The 16,645-nt window shown below is 38.2% G+C and overlaps 1 protein-coding gene and 1 non-coding gene across 2 annotated transcripts; one reads left to right on the forward strand and one right to left on the reverse strand.

Moving 5' to 3' along the window:
- The first annotated feature begins 42 nt into the window (after positions 1-42).
- Positions 43-14,837, forward strand: LOC114288542 (putative NOT transcription complex subunit VIP2). The gene is given in 13 exon segments (XM_082919745.1): positions 43-132; positions 5,410-5,518; positions 5,593-5,771; positions 5,896-6,277; positions 7,824-8,030; positions 8,120-8,221; positions 9,123-9,208; positions 9,310-9,498; positions 9,937-10,362; positions 13,621-13,673; positions 13,972-14,013; positions 14,238-14,382; positions 14,484-14,837. Coding segments are annotated over 11 exon segments (1,821 nt in total). The 5' UTR covers positions 43-132; positions 5,410-5,518; positions 5,593-5,642; the 3' UTR covers positions 14,544-14,837.
- LOC145823157 (small nucleolar RNA snoR35) lies at positions 5,438-5,518 on the reverse strand. The gene has a single exon (XR_014365391.1). It is a non-coding gene; the product is annotated as a small nucleolar RNA snoR35 (small nucleolar RNA).
- Positions 14,838-16,645: the final 1,808 nt, after the last annotated feature.

Genomic DNA, 16,645 nt, shown 5'->3' on the forward strand with positions numbered 1-16,645 from the left:
AAAAGCTCATCACACAACACACTTTCTCTGTTTTGGCAAAAACTCACCCAACTCTTCTCAAGACGGCGTTATCTCCAGAAATCTCCATCCCCGATCCTCACTCCTTACAATCTCAATTCATTCTCTCCTAAGGTTTGATTTCTTCAGATCTACACTTTGATCCATTTTTTCTCTTCAATTATATCGTTTGATCTAACTGAGATTCGTAGATCTACTGCTATTTTTTTTTCTCATTTTGGTTTCAACTCATTTCTTTTAGGTTTTGATATTGATTTGTTTCATCGTTAAACAGATCTTCCAAGTGTTCTTTATTTTTCTTACTTGATCGTAGATATACTCTTTTTCACGGTGTGCTCTGGGGTTTGGTTTCCTTCACCTTTGCGTTCTTTTGATGCATCGTGATCGATATTTGTAGTGGTTGAATTTCTGATAGTTCCATCGAGAGGAATTCAAATGAAAAAAAAAAAATTGGTGGTAGCTTCACTTCTTTTATGGTTAATGGGCCAACTGGTAACTTGTTATTCTGTGTCTTTCCTTTGAATTATCTTCGGTCAATCTACATTGTCCTTTGTAATTTAAAGTAACTATCTAAAGGTAATTGATTGTAATATTTTTTTCATTTGAAATTATTTGTGTTCGGCTACACGTGTGAAGCAATAGATGTAGTGTTTGTTTTATTTTTTTGTGGGTTTTGGACTGGGTTTACACATACTTGTTTTTGTTGGTACTCAAAGGGGTTATTTTGGTCGACACGTTGCGTGAATGTCGGTACTCAAAAGTTTGCGAAATTAGAATTTGCAAGTGGCTTTCCAGCAGGGGGGGGGGGGCGGCAAAGATGGAGCTATTTTATTTGTATCCACTTCCTTGTCTAGTTTTAACGTGTTACGTAATGGATAAAATTTAAAACTATGATTATTGGATTGAACATTTTAGGCAACAAGTGTGCAAACATATTTCTGTTAGAAACAGGGGCGTTATGGATTTGCGATGGATGTAGCTGAAATTGCTATTTTTCCCATTATGCATTTAAGTTGTTTTGAAAATGTAGTCTACATGTAATGTGGGCCATTGATTTTTGAATTGTTCGTAATCTGTTAGGTTGATTTTTGATTGTTGTATGAGCTTTCACTATGTAATATCAGTATGATTAATATTAATTGACTAAATTTGTGCTTGTGGAAAAACATAGTTGTTTGAAGACAGATGCATTTGATAATAATTGTTGGTTATTTTCCTTTATTTTTATATGATTATTCTTACTAAACTATGAATGTATTTGTTGTTAATACTTATTAAATTTAACTTTAAAAAGCTTGTATTGGGGCTGGTGGTGGCATAAAAGTACATCATAGATATTAAAAGACCGAATAAAGAAAACTACTAAGCTTTTTAAGAAAAATATTTTGCGACATCATTTTTAGTAGTAGTGTGCAAGATGAAAAAATTATAATGTCTCTGATGATGATCTTTATTTGTAATCATGATACTGTATAGTTCTCTTTAAATATCATATCTTGTAGTTATATATCATTTAAAGCTTTTAAACGGTGACAAAAATGCTATTTGTAAAGCTGTTAAAGCATTAATAACCCCATGGCCACTTTAGTTTCATTCATGATTCCTTTTGGAATCTAGATTTGGTATTATTAGCTGCAGTAAGTGACTGAATCTTGACGCCATGTTTATGATTCCAGTTTTAAGTTTGCTTGCCTTTGTGCTTTTAGTTGCCTAGCAATCTCCTTATCTGGAATTAATGAAGCATTTTGTGCTTTAAAAAATAGTTACTGAGGAGCTTGAGCATTTCCAACAAGCCTGAATTAAAGGGAAAGACAACAAGCATATGCATTATTATTTTATTGATTGGGATTAGTGGGGGGATATGCATTATTATTTTATTGATTGGGATTAGTTGAGGGGGTGTCAGGATGCACTTTAGACATTTATTTCCTTGTATGAATATAAATATATGGGAACATGAATGTTAATTATCAATTGCATTGATGAGAATCTATTGATTATGTATATTGTGAACTTAATGTTGCGGTCACAGTGAGATTCACAGTTTAAAGATTTGAAACCTTAAATATGTTGTGTCACTGTAGAATTAATATTTAATTGAAGGCATAGACCTCTGGGCAATATTTTGAAACCAGATTAGAGAGGCCAGTTCGAGTGATGAACCCATTCGCTAGTCATGTTTTTCGCCAAACAAACCACCAAAGCCGTTTGGACAATAAAACCTGTGTTTGCAAAAACCGGCAAAACACATGTTTTAACTGGTGAACCGTGAAACCCGGTTTCGGTTCATTAGAATCGCTTGGGCAAATGCAACATCTGTTTTCAGCTTTGAGACCTTTATAAAACCATAAAGTATTCATTCTGTCCACGGTCAATTGATGTGGGCATTTGAAATTTGGAGCTGAGTTTCTTAAGCCTTACACAATATGCTGCTCTGATGTTGGCCATTATAGGATTTATGAAGAACCTGTTAATGCAACCTCTTGTTATGGAATGTCAAACAATAATACAAATGATCAAGACTAAGCTTTGTAAATTTTGTTTTACAAGCCAACAAAGATATATATCCCACACTACTCACTTTCTAAAATCTAACCTGTAAAGAGTTGAACTCGGTACCTCATGTGCGGAAGGCGTTGAAGTGAACCACCATAGCACCACATTCCTTTGAACACATTTAGTAATATAAATTATTTGTTACATCAACTTCATTTTCCATTAAACACAAGATTAATTAACGTTCTATGTATGTATAAATTTATGGATTTGGTTAACATATTTACGCAAATATGTGTATCCTAAAATGTAAAAGTAGTTTAAATAAATATTTCTTAATACCTTTATTTTATATTTAAATATAATTTTAAATACCAACAAGGGTTGGTTTAGTTGGTAAGGCTTGTTCCCTTCGCCCATTTGGCTTAGGTTCGAGTCTCGCTGCCGGCAATCCTTTGTTTGTGGGTGATGTTGCGTAACGCCCTGGAGTGGGGTAGCCACCCCTCCTCCTAAACTTTTTTTGAATAAAAAAATATATATATATAATTTTAAATATATTTATGACATAATTATGACATATAGTTTAATTCTGGTTGACTCGACTGTTGGATGCCATGTTTTTAAACTTGAAAATTAATACGAAAACATGAAAGGATTGATCTTACATCCTATCCTAGCATCATATTTTTAGAGATTATAGGTGCTTACAGTACTGATCTTATATCTGAGTAACATAGTTACACATTGCAGTACTATATAGTGGTTGTGGGTGGGTTATGGTTTTTGGTTTTATGCTAGTTATGAATTGCAAAACTATTGAGCACACATGGTTGGGATATTGTATTTTGTTTGTGGAATTTCGATTCTTCTTCCAGTACCTGATGGTTATTGTTGTTTCTGTGTGTGCACTTGTGCATGAATATGGTAGCGGCTGTAATTATATTTTTGACTGGCTGCTCCAATCATGTTGTCCTTTTCAGATTATAGGTTAATTACACATACAGAAAAGCTTCAAATATCAGAATATTTTTGTCAATCCAATTTGAAGACAAGGAAAAGCTACTTTTCGGCAAGGAAAACTTTACTGCATGACCTTTTGACATTTCTGCAATGTCAGGGTTACTTGGAATGGCAACGGGGCGGGGCGGGGCCGGGGATCACACTCCCCGTCCCCGATCCCCGATGGTGAACATTGCCCCGTTCCCGATCCCCGACGGGGAACCTATTACTCTCTCCGTCCCCGCCCCCTATCGGGGATCGGGTTTCCCCAACCCCGAAAATTTCCCGTCCTAAATTTGTTTCAACATCATCAATAACAACATTACACATACATTTTCAACAACAAAAACACAGATCTGAGACTGAGACACGCACAAAATCATTAATATCATCAAATAGATCAACAACAACATAGATCATTAACACAGACCTCTTTAACAGATAAATAACAAATCATTAACATTTTCAACATCAACAACAACAAATCATTAACAGATCAACTGCACACAAAAAAAAAAAAAATGATAACATAAGACACACGGATCCGAGGGGACGACGGAGGAGAGAGAGAGAGAGAGAGAGAGAGAGAGAGAGAGAGAGACTAGATCTGTAATCGATCGATCATGCAGCAGCGAAGATCTTGAGTAAATCTGCACCATGCTCGATCGATCTATAATCCCTGGAGTTAATCTGCAACGGCGAAGATCTAGTGAGGGACGAGTTCCACTAGCCAGGGGTAACACGGTGATAGTGGCGTCGAAGGAGGTAGGGGCGTCGAAGGAGGCAACGGCGTCGGAGGATCGAGTCGACGTCGGACAACGGCGTCGAAAGATAGAGTAGAGGGAAGAGAGAGAGAGAGAGAGAAGTGGGTTTGTAAGGAAGAAGAGAGAGAGAGTCGTAGGGAGGGGAGAGAGAGAGAAAAAGAGGAAGAGGGGCTTGTATCAGTGAAATGGAGTGAGGGAGCAGGCTATCTTCTGTTTATATATATATATATATATATAGGGGTAAAATGGTAATTTAACATCAGGGATAAATCGGGCCGGGGATCGGGGACAGGGCCGGGCCGGGTACGGGACTGGGACACTTATCCCCGTCCTCGGCCCGAATCTGTTCGGGGATTGATTTTTAAATACCATCCCCGTCCCGTTGGGGGTATTTTTCGGGAAAAACCTGCTCAATTCGGGGTCGGGTCCCCATCGGGCCGGTTTCAAATTGCCATCCCTAAGGGTTACTTAATGTATAGTCCTCTTTTACATAACCTCTTTATACATAAAATGATGTTGACAGTGTTAGCCATATAGTTGTTGGATCTTTAGGTTCTTGTTTTTGAATGAATATATTGCATTTTCTTGTTTTCAACTCATCCATCCTTTTCAGTTTAATGTGGAAGTTACAGGACTTGGTCTTGTAATACATCAGTTTCTTATCCAACAAGAAATGCAGAAAGGCTGGGCTTAAAACATGTCCACTTTTTATATGGTTTCTCACTATGTTGTATGGAGGAATCTCTAGCATGTATAGTTAAACTATTTATGGAGGGTGATTGGAAGACCATCTTACTTCTTTATTTTATTCTTTTGTTTTTTGGCTATCAAGAGGCAAATCTATTTATAAAGAGGACCACCAAAATTTGGAGATAAATTGTTCTGGACGTGATTGTAGAGATACATTAGCTGTTGGGCATTCACTCAATTCCCTTTAGTTATGTTTAGTTCTACATGCATCCTCTATTTGTTTCACTTGAGTCTTGCATTTTTTGTATGCCAATTGTTTGATCTTGGTTCTGGGTTTTGTGAATGCTTACTGTCATATCAAAACTTGGACCACGAGTGGCATGATTTATATGGTCACATGCATATTCCTGGTGCTTGTAAAATTTATCAAACTTATCTGCAGTCATCTCTCAACGGATCAGCTTCAAATCTTCCAGACAGTACTGGGCGTTCTTTTGCTACATCTTTTTCTGCTCAATCTGGTGCAGCCTCCCCTGTTTTTCATCACACAGGTGAGTTGATTTTGCTGAGTATCGCTCTATATTTTCCATCAGGTTTTATATAATATGAAAATTTCCTTTTACAGGAACTATTCAAGGGCTACATAACCTTCATGGGAGCTTTAATGTTCCCAACATGCCTGGCACACTTGCATCTAGAAACTCTACAATAAATAATGTTCCTTCTAGTGGGGTTCAACAGCTTACTGTAAGCCTTTCTAGCGGACGTTTTGCATCAAACAATCTCCCTGTTGCTCTTTCTCAGGTATATGTGTTAGTTTTGCACATATTTATTAGTTGGTATTTTTCATTCACTGGTGTTTCACTATGTTTGCTAAATTAATTTCTTTGCTGAACTCTATCCGATTGCATATTGTTTTGTATTGCAGATATCCCATGGAAGCTCACATGGTCATTCAGGGGTGGCAAATAGAGGTGGAATGAGTGTTGTTGGTAGCCCTGGATTTAGTAGTAGTGCAAATGGAGTTGGTGGTTCCATTCCTGGGATTCTGCCAACCTCTGCAGCAATTAGTAATCGGAGTGCTGTTCCAGGACTAGGAGTGTCTCCAATTTTGGGAAATGCAGGTCCTCGGATTACCAGCTCAATGGGGAACATAGTTGGTGGGTGCAACATTGGTAGGAGCATGAACTCTGGAGGAGGATTATCTGTGCCTGGTCTTGCTTCTCGCCTAAATATGTCTGCCAACAGTGCTTCTGGAAATTTAAGTGTGCAAGGTCCAAACAGACTAATGAGTGGTGTGCTTCAACAAGGTATATTACCTTTAATTGGTGACAAAATGTTTGGCTTAAGAGAATGTTGTTTTGTTACTGACTACTATATACAGCTATGATGTTGCATACCACATTACTTGCGTAGTGTATGTAAGAGTTTTTATGTATACTGGACTTCATTTTGATATGGTCATGCTTAGTTTCTTTAAAGCTGTGATTTTTTCTGGAAATAGTATATTCTTAGTTCTTACACAATAGAAGTTACGGCTTAGATAACTTGGCAAGTCTTGAACGGTTCTATTATTTCTGAGAAAAAGAATTTGATAGTTGCCTTTATTGTTTGTCTATTGATTCAGTATATGTTTAGAGGTGTAAAAAGCTGCAAATGAAGCACCTCTAAGGTCAGACTAAATTTTTAAGCTTTATAAAAAAGAGAATATGTATTAGTTGAAGACCAGTATAGCATTGTGATGATTAGAATTTTATTTTATTTTATGTTTTGAACAGAGAGTAGAATGGACTTGCGATGGTACTTGTTTCGCATAAAACTAGATCCAAGTGTTTGGACAGCATGCTGAATGACCAAACTAGAATTTGAGATTTTGTTGGTGCCTTTTCCTTGTTTCCCCTTTGCACTGATTGACTGGCCCACAAAATTGATGGTTTTTTAGCATATTGGGCATGAAGGTTGCATAATCACAAACGAGAGGTTTTCAGAGGTCATCTTGCACTATACACTGTTTAAAGTGGGCGGGTAGTGTAGAAAGGGCTTTATGTAAGTAAGATCTTGTAAGATCGACATCTTTTTGCCACTAGTTCTTTTATTATCTGACTCTTCTGTGAACCCATTGGTTATGCTTGAATGGCAATTATTTGCAGGATTAAGGTTCTGTTTATGTCAATAATACTGTATTGATCTGTTTGAAATTTTTAAGAAAAGAACTTGTAATTGACATAGTGGTTTGTAATATCAGTCAGTGTGGAGTACGATTTACATCTTGGTCATGACCTAAGTTGGATTGAAATAGCTAACAGCTTTACACTATTGTTAAAGTCCATTTTTTTCTTATTTTTCATCCATCCATGGAATACAATTTGAAACTATATATGTTGTGTTGTCTTCCTGATGCTCATATAATTATCTACGCTTACTACTCAACTTGCTTTTGATAGGAAGTTATTGTGATTGTTGTGATAACTTCTGCCTTATTGGGAAGGGTGGTTGATAACCCAAATTTAGCAATAATTGAGATTCTCTATCTATATTAGAAATCCTTTCTCTTCCTACTTTTAGTTAGAGTTTGTTTGGATACTTTTATTTTTACCAGATTTTATCTTTAAAAAGTTAAAATCTGCTAAAAAATAGTTTCCAAACATGCCTATAAGTATTTTAGGTTGTGGGGGTAGCAACCGACTTGTAATTGGATGCCCTGGTTGATTAAATTATGTTCACTGGTTGTGTTGTATGTAATTCTTGTTGGATGACATTAGATTTCTTATTATTCTCTGTAAAGATGAAGATGTGTTATGTTTTTGATTGCTGACTGATGCTTTTGCTATAGTAAGTGACATTCTTTGGATTCAGCTTCTCCGCAGGTGATTTCTGTACTGGGAAATTCCTACCAAACTGGTGGCCCACTATCGCAAAGTCATGTCCAAGTTGTCAATAATCTTAATTCTATGGGAATGTTGAATGATGTAAATTCCAATGATGGTTCTCCCTTTGAAATAAATGATTTCCCTCAGCTGACCAGCCGCCCCAGTTCTGCTGGAGGTCCTCAAGGACAATTGGGTAAGTTAGGTGCTTATTTTTGCTTAGCATAGTCCTCTGCAGGTCTTTATGCCTGCAATTAGATCATTATTTTAAGTAAAGAATTTCAGGTTCGCTTCGTAAACAAGGTCTTGGTGTTAGTCCTATTGTTCAGCAAAATCGAGAGTTCTGCATCCAAAATGAAGATTTTCCAGCTGTACCAGGATTTAAAGGTTCTTACATGCTTTTATTCTCCCTCTCTCTCTCTCTCTCTCTCTCTCTCGTTTTTAATTTTTAAGTCATTTTCACTATTGATGTTATTTGTTCGGGTCAGGTGTTCTTGTAATCTATTTGTTTGTCTGGTGATCAGTGAAGTGCCTAAAAAGCCTGTAATAGAAATTTTTGGGCAGCCTTTTACCATTGTTGCTATGTCAGATTATTATTATTATTATTTTTTTCCTGGTGTTAATTATTAAATTTACATCTCAGGAAGAGTTAGGGACGTTAGATATGCATGCTTATCGCTCTTAACGGTTCATGTCTAGGTCTATTGGATATTAGGCAATGTATGCTGTTCTTAACAGCTGTGAATTTTTAAAATTGTAAGATGTTAAATTTTTTGTGATTCTTCCAATTGACATTGCCTCTTGATCTTTTTAGTTATCTTGATCTTTTTAGTTATTTTTCACGATATTTCTGCCTCTATTGTACGTTATTTCTTTCTTTATTTATTTTTTCATAGGATGCTTTTCATTAGTTATATGGCAATAGAAATTGCATATGCATGCAGTAAAACCAAGTTCGATGTGTCATATGGCTTGTTGCTCTGGATGTGAGAAACTGTTTATGCTGTAATTTGTTTGATCTTGTCTTCTGACTAGCATGTTCTTCACATTTTGTTATGACATACAACAATTTTATCTCTATGCCCTGGTAATGACCTGCTGTGATGGAAACATATTTTGTACGAAAAAAGGGAACATTTTTGGCAGCGTCAGTGCATCATTCATGTAATATAGCTTACATTTTTTATTTCAGTACAATGCTTGGGATTTGGGTCACATCACATCACATCTTCAGACAAAATAAACTTTCACCCACATCTTACTGACTGTTGTACTAGATATTGCACAGGTGGCAATGCTAATTATGCGATGGACTTGCATTAGAAAGAACAACTTCATGACAATACCGTGTCCATGATGCAGTCTCAGCACTTCTCTGTAAGTGTTAATTTGTGAAAGGTTTTGAGTATTTACCGTAATATCATCTGATGCTTTGTCTTTTCAATTTTGCCCATATACTTCTGTGCTTTAATGTGCAAATGGGGAGGTCTGCTGGATTTAACTTGGGAGGATCATATTCATTGCATCGTCCACAGCAGCAACAGCAACATGCACCATCGGTCAGTAGCAGTGGTATCTCCTTTTCAGCCATAAACAACCAGGATCTTCTCCATCTGCATGGCTCAGATATGTTCCAATTGTCTCATTCAAACTATCACTCGCAGGTGTGTTAGTCTTGTGACTTTAGTGGGTTATTTCATATGTAGAGGGTGTATGGATATCACAATTGAATTGTTTTACGTTATCCAAAGACCACTTGTTCCTTCCACTGCAACACTGGTGGAGTTCTAAATTTTTAAACCCCAAACTAAAGGTTTTCTATCACCGGCACTGAATCACGACCTTACCATTTTGTTCCAAGAAATTGGTATGTGGTTTATAGAAATGAATCTAGAATCAAATGTCATTATAAATACCTTGTAGGTGACACAGATTGATTCAAGTTGCTTCTTATAAGAGAGTTATTAAGTTACTAAATATTTTCAGAATATGCTGAATATGATTTTTTTCCCCGTGCTCTCTGGTTTGGCGTTCATGTCGTAAAACATTTCTGTACTGTCCATTGAATGACATCATCAAATGTCTATTTGATATTGTTACAGACCAGTGGACCGCCTGGCATAGGATTAAGACCTCTGAACTCTCCGAATACAGTTTCTGGTATGGGGTCTTATGACCAGCTTATCCAACAGTATCAGCAGCACCAGAGTCATTCCCAGTTTCTCCTGCAGCAAATGTCTGGTGTAAATCAGTCATACAGGGATCAGGGTGTGAAGTCCATGCAAGCTCCACAAGCTGCGCCCGATCCATTTGGCTTGCTTGGTTTGTTGAGTGTAATAAGGATGAGTGATCCTGATCTGACATCGCTTGCACTTGGAATTGATCTGACAACACTTGGGTTGAACTTGAACTCGACTGAAAATCTTCACAAGACATTTGGATCCCCATGGTCAGATGAGCCTGCTAAGGGTGATCCAGAGTTCAGTGTGCCTCAATGCTATTATGCTAAACAACCGCCTATTTTAAATGTAAGATGATCTATCTTCTTGTTTTTGGTCTGCTTTTTTTGGTAGCTACTTGTTAAAATAGATGTATTATTGATTGATATTTTGATATATTACAATGATTCCTATATATAGAAGAGAGGATGTGGGAAGAGAATAGGTGAGTGTGTAGTAGGTGAGGAGTAGGTGGAGAGTAGGTGAAGTAGGTGAGTGTGTAGTAGGTGGTAGTGGTAGGTGTGTAGTAGGTGAATTTTAACAGCCCCCTGCAAACTCAAGGGGGATAGGAACTAACCAACTTGAGTTTGGAGAGAGTAACAAAATAAGAAAATACATAAAAATAAAAGAGGATAGGAGACACTGTATGGTCGTGTCAGACCATTGGTGAAGACACTGGATGGTGGTGTCATAACGTTGTAGAGGACACTGTATGGGGGTGTCATAACGTTGTAGAGGACACTGTATGGTGGTGTCATAACGGTGTAGAGGACACTGGATGGCGGTGTCAGACCGATGTAGAAGACAGTTTATGGGGTCATGTCGGACCGTTGTAGCAGATAATGTTGTGACAGTTTACAGAGTCTTGCTGGACCCTTGTAGAAACTAACCGGAATCAATGTCGGGACAGTTTACAGAGTTTTGTCGGACCCTTGTAGAAACTAACCGGAATCAATGTCGGGACAGTTTACAGAGTCTTGTCGGACCCATAAAGGAGCTAACCAGAATCAATGTCGGGACAGTTTACAGAGTCTTGTCGGACCCATGAAGGAGCTAACCGGAATCAATGTCGGGACAGTTTACAGAGTCTTGTCGGACCCATAAAGGAGCTAACCGGAATCAATGTCGGGACAGTTTACAGAGTCTTGTCGGACCCATGAAGGAGCTAACCGGAATCAATGTCGGGACAGTTTACAGAGTCTTGTCGGACCCATAAAGGAGCTAACCGAAATCAATGTCGGGACAGTTTACAGAGTCTTGTCGGACCCATAAAAAGTCGCACCCTCAAAAGGTGTGCCCAATCTTTCAAAAAGGCGTGCCATCAAAAGGCGTGCCATCAAAAGGCGTGCCCATTCCATAAAAAGGTGTGCCGGACATGATGGCGAGACGCGTGACCACATTGGCTGGCGCGCTCGTTTTGTCGTCTGGCGTCAAGTGGCGCGCAATGCGCGTGACTTCCTTGGCTATTTAACCTAGGCTGAGGCAGAGGCTGAGACAAAAAACCTGCTAAAATCCTCTGAAAAAAACTCTTCATTTTCTGAGAGAGATACGCTGTAACACTCTGTTGCCCAGTCCTTCTCTGAAAGTACCAGTCGGAAATCGCTGCTTCGCTGAAACACTCAGCAACCCAAAAAACATGGCCTCTTCTTCCCGTCCAGCTACCCAGAACATGGCATCCTCTTCCCGTGGTCTGCTCACGCTCTTTCCAGACCTGAACGAGTCCACAAGAGAAATAACTGGTGCGGTGGCACTGGAAACTCAACCAAGCGCCCCGGAGTTTGTTTCGTTGAACTTTCCTATGCGGTCTGTGGAGCAAAGAATGGCAGTGCAGTCGGATGTAGAGGCCAATCAGTATACATTGAAGTCATGTGTGGAAACCATGACTGCGGTTACAAATTTGTCGAACCGGCTGCAGAGTAGGACAAATGAGGTGCAGCAGTTAAACGCCCAATTGGCTCTGCTCCAACGCATGTATAAGGATGCGCGAGCAGAGATAAGTGTGCTAAAGGCGGAAAACAAGGAGCTGAAGCAGAAGGCCACCGTGATGTTCCGATTTGGAAGGCCGCCATATGCTGCAGTAGAGGAGCAGGGAGTAGTGATCATGCCCAGTGGAGTGGGAAACACGGAGGCAACACCGGCAAGGGCCGTCCAGGACGGAGGCAAGAAGAAGAGGCCGGCGGCAGAGTAGAGAAAAAAAATCCTGCCTGTGGATATGTGTTTGGTTTTGTTTTGTTGTTGTTGTTTTTTTTTTTTTTTTTTTTTTGGTGTTGAGCCCCGATATGAATAAAACAAATGTGTTGTGCAAACCCGAATGGTAGGAAGGACATGCAGAAAAAATCAAGTGGTGAGAAGGTTTGTGTTTTTTTTTTTTGTTTTTGTTTGTTTTTTTTTTTGTTTTTGTTTGTTTTTTTTTGTTTTTGTTTTTGGTGTGGGGATAAAATATATATAGTATTGGTGGAATTAGGAGTGCCTACGGTGAAAAAGAAAATAATAAAATATATGTATAATAAAAGAATATATAAGTGGAGGAGGGGACAAAAGTGGGCTAGTGGATGATTTACAACTGTAAGCTTCTTAAAAGATGCAATAGATATTGGCACATATCCTTCAGCATCTTTGTTGATAAACCTCATTAGAAGAGCTGTAGGGGCCAAATTTAGAGCACTAAAATAATACTCCACCTGAGTGAGAATCTGCTGAGTAGCTTCCTCAGATAGACCATTGTTTGGTTTTGGTTTTGTTTATGTTAATGGAGGCGCATGATCGGGCTCAACAGGACCTGAGTGCTGAGCTTGCACAGAAGCCTCCCGATGATCAACAAACCCAACTCCATAGGACGGAGGACGATGCGGATGGTGAGGACGGAGGACGATACTGAACCGGAACATGATGAGGTCATCGATGTTCCTCTTCTCAAAAAGCTTAGCAAAGAGGCCTGGCCAGGACGATTCTATAGGCACGTTGGCAGCCTTAACCAGTGTCGCAATCTTCTCTGCGGTGACAGGGATGCCATCGTCGTGGAGGATATAAGTCAAAACTAGCTTGCAAATTTGAATTAACGGGTAAAGGAGAACTGAAGCTGTGGAGAACTGAGCGATCCTGGGCTGGGACTGAGTCACAGCGGTGGCCCGAGGCGAAGAAGAAGAGGAGTTGCTGCGAGGGACGAACGCGGGTGCTGTGGCGTGGAGTCGACTGAAAGATGAGTTTCGAGAAAGAGATGGATCTGACGGCAAGGGTGAGTTTTTTTTTTTTTTTTTTTTTTTTTTTTTTGAGGTCCGGCGGGCGGCCAAGGTGAGGTTGCCGCCCGCCGGGGAAGCTAAAATATTAGGTTCTAAACCCGCTCTGATACCATGTTAAAATAGATGTATTATTGATTGATATTTTGATATATTACAATGATTCCTATATATAGAAGAGAGGATGTGGGAAGAGAATAGGTGAGTGTGTAGTAGGTGAGGAGTAGGTGAAGTAGGTGAATGTGTAGTAGGTGGTAGTGGTAGGTGTGTAGTAGGTGAATTTTAACACTACTTTCTTTTCTTACTCAAATATTTGTTGGTGTGGTTGCAGCAATCGTATTTTATGAAGTTCCCAATGGACACATTGTTTTACATCTTTTACAGGTGTGCCTCTTGCTTGGTTTCTAAAAAGTCTTTTGGGTAAATTACAACAATATCGCTCAATAAAAAATGATACGCTTTGCCACCATGAAGTATCAATTTGTATAATCTGTATCAATCTGAACCTTACATTAAGGTTCTGCTACATAAATGGATGAGAAATTGACATATGCTTTGCATATGGCTCAAATATTGTGAAATGCTTAAAATATACTTAATCTTCTATTTCCCTTCTTTGCCCAAATCTTTTTGTGAATCTTGTTATCATAAGGTGATAATAACTTCTATTCTTATTGTGCAGCATGCCAAAAGACGAAGCCCAGTTATGTGCTGCATATGAACTGTATGCTCTTTCAGCCCTAGCTACTATAATTTATATAGATGTGTGCATTTACTTTCACCAACTGCTCCTTGTGTACCCTGAATTGCAATTTGTGAAGCATTTACATATTTCATTTTGAAATTTTACTTGAACTATATCATCATTTTGCCTTGCACTGTCCCTACTAACCAGTCATGTATGTAGGTTTGCAATTTGCTTATGGCTGTGTTACCTACTGTTTGCAGATACAACAGAGGTTGGTTTTATCACAGAGAGCTTCGTCTCTGGTTTACGAGGGTTTCCAATGTGGAACCACTTGTTAAGACAAACACATATGAGAGAGGGTCTTATATCTGTTTCGACCCAAACGCATGGGAAACAATCCGCAAGGTTTGGATTTTCAAACACCTGTTTTGTTGATGTCCTTCATTGTTAAATTTTCCTCGCAATGACTGACTGCTTTTGTTGAATCAATATTTTTTTAGCTGCAGGATAATTTTGTCGTTCACTATGACATGTTGGAAAAAAGACCAGCTCTACCCCAACATTAACTCATATTTCCCAGTTTACAGTGTAAGTTTCAGTTTAGTTTCAATGTTAGAATCTGAGAGTCAGTTTCCCATTTTAGTGTTCCTCCAATCGGCCATTGTAAGTAAATTGTTGCATAAATCTTGTTTTAGTTAAGTCATGTAGTCCCTTTTTTACATGATGCTAAATATAACATTAGAAAAGAAAAAAAAAATGAACTGGTTTTTACACCTGTTTTAATGAATAGTTTGGTTTTGATAATCAACAGAGATACTTATCATCAGTGGTTAATCACTTGATTCAAGATCAGCTTAGACATTGCGTGGGTTTTGCTTAATTTGGTTTAGTAGTTACACTGTATTTGCATTTTTATTTTGAAAATATTATTTATTTATAACCTAGAATATGATGAAATGAACTGACATACCAAATTACACATGTACTGAATCCTTACCTGCCTAGTACTGATTATAATCTGCCAAATCGAATATGTACAAGTTTGAGAAAGCTGTGGCAAATTAATAATAATAAGAAATGTTTGTTTATGAGGAGGTTTGTGAAAATTGTGGCAAATTAGCGGCAAATGTGTATCTTGCTGCTTTTGTGTAGTTGCTCCTGGAAATTTGTCTATAAATGTAGATCTGCTGGATTTTACGAGTACGATTAATTTTTGTAGGGAAATTTGGCGATAAATCATTTTTACCTTCCTTTCATTGTTAAAAGGACTAAGAAAAAAATTATAGACTTTGCTTGGTTGTGATTTGTAAAAGTGTTTCTACACGTGCGTTTGAGTATGATGTTTGGTTGTTGTTTTGGAATCAATTTTCACGAGCTTTGCAGAGAGCTCTGTGCATCAGCTGCAAAATTTTGCCCAGGGGAAGACCGCCCGGACGTCCTAAGGGACTTCCACCCGGATGTCCTTCACTGTACAGATTTTTTTTTTTTTTTGGCAATTGATTTATATAATTGGGAAAAATATTTTCTGAAATTTTTTTAATTTTTAATGTGCTTTGAAATAATTATGAGTTGTATGTTTAGTTATGAGTTGTAAATTTTTGTATTACATATCAAATATCACATCAACAATTCTCTATTCAAATCAAACTTCTTTTCAAAAATTATTTTCAAAACTCTTTACCAAACAAATTTTCTACACTCAAATCATAATTCTACAACATACAAACTCAAAATACAAAGATACGATTGTTAAGTGTTATACGTCACTATTCGTACGTCCATCAACGGATGAAATTGCCTAACGGGTACAATTTCAACAGGGGGGGCGCTAGTAATATTATATATAGCGCCCCCCCTCAGCTGGTGTGACCTCCCCTTATATAAAGCGTCGACAAACAACATTCACACCTGTGTAAGTTAAGTGTTAATCACTAAATAAGCTAAATAATGCCTCGCCAAGCCTCTTTCCGTTTTTATGCCAAGAATGCCTTTTTCACCTACCTACAATGCCCATGCCCAAAAGAACAACTCTTAGAACTCTTCCAATCTTTCCTCCAACTAGCCTGTCAGCCATATTACATACTTGTCGCAAGGGAGCTCCATGAAGATGGAAACCCTCACCTTAATGTCATGGTTCAATGCACGAAGAAGATCCAAACCTCCAACCCGAGATTTTTTGATCTCACTAGAACCAATGGGAGGATCTACCATCCAAATATAGAAAAACTCCACTCGCCAACAGCAAGTCGACAGTATATACAGAAAGGGGGCGAGTTCGTCGAATGGGGAGAATTTTCATCCAAGGGGAAAAGTCCTTCGAAAAACAGAGACGAACTCTGGAGGGGAATACTTGGCGAAGCAGAAACGGATGAACAATTCTTTGCTCTCTGTAAAGAAAGATGTTCCACCGATTACGTTACAAAATACCCCCAATTAAAAACATTTTTCAGGGATCATTACAAAAGAGAGAGGCCCTCATATACTAGCCCTTTTAATTCATTTCCTTTCTTAAATGAAGAAGTAAAAAAATGGGCAGAAAATAATATTTTGTTTGTAAGTCGAAATTGCGTTCAGTATGAGTTATGTCAAAATTGTTGTCTCTTCGTTTGGAGGGAAGACGATTTCCTTAGATTAGGGATATACAAAAATAATATAAACAATTTATATA

This window comes from Camellia sinensis, chromosome 3 (genome assembly GCF_055761805.1).
Source record: "Camellia sinensis isolate YWXY chromosome 3, ASM5576180v1, whole genome shotgun sequence".
Classification (NCBI taxonomy): domain Eukaryota; kingdom Viridiplantae; phylum Streptophyta; class Magnoliopsida; order Ericales; family Theaceae; genus Camellia; species Camellia sinensis.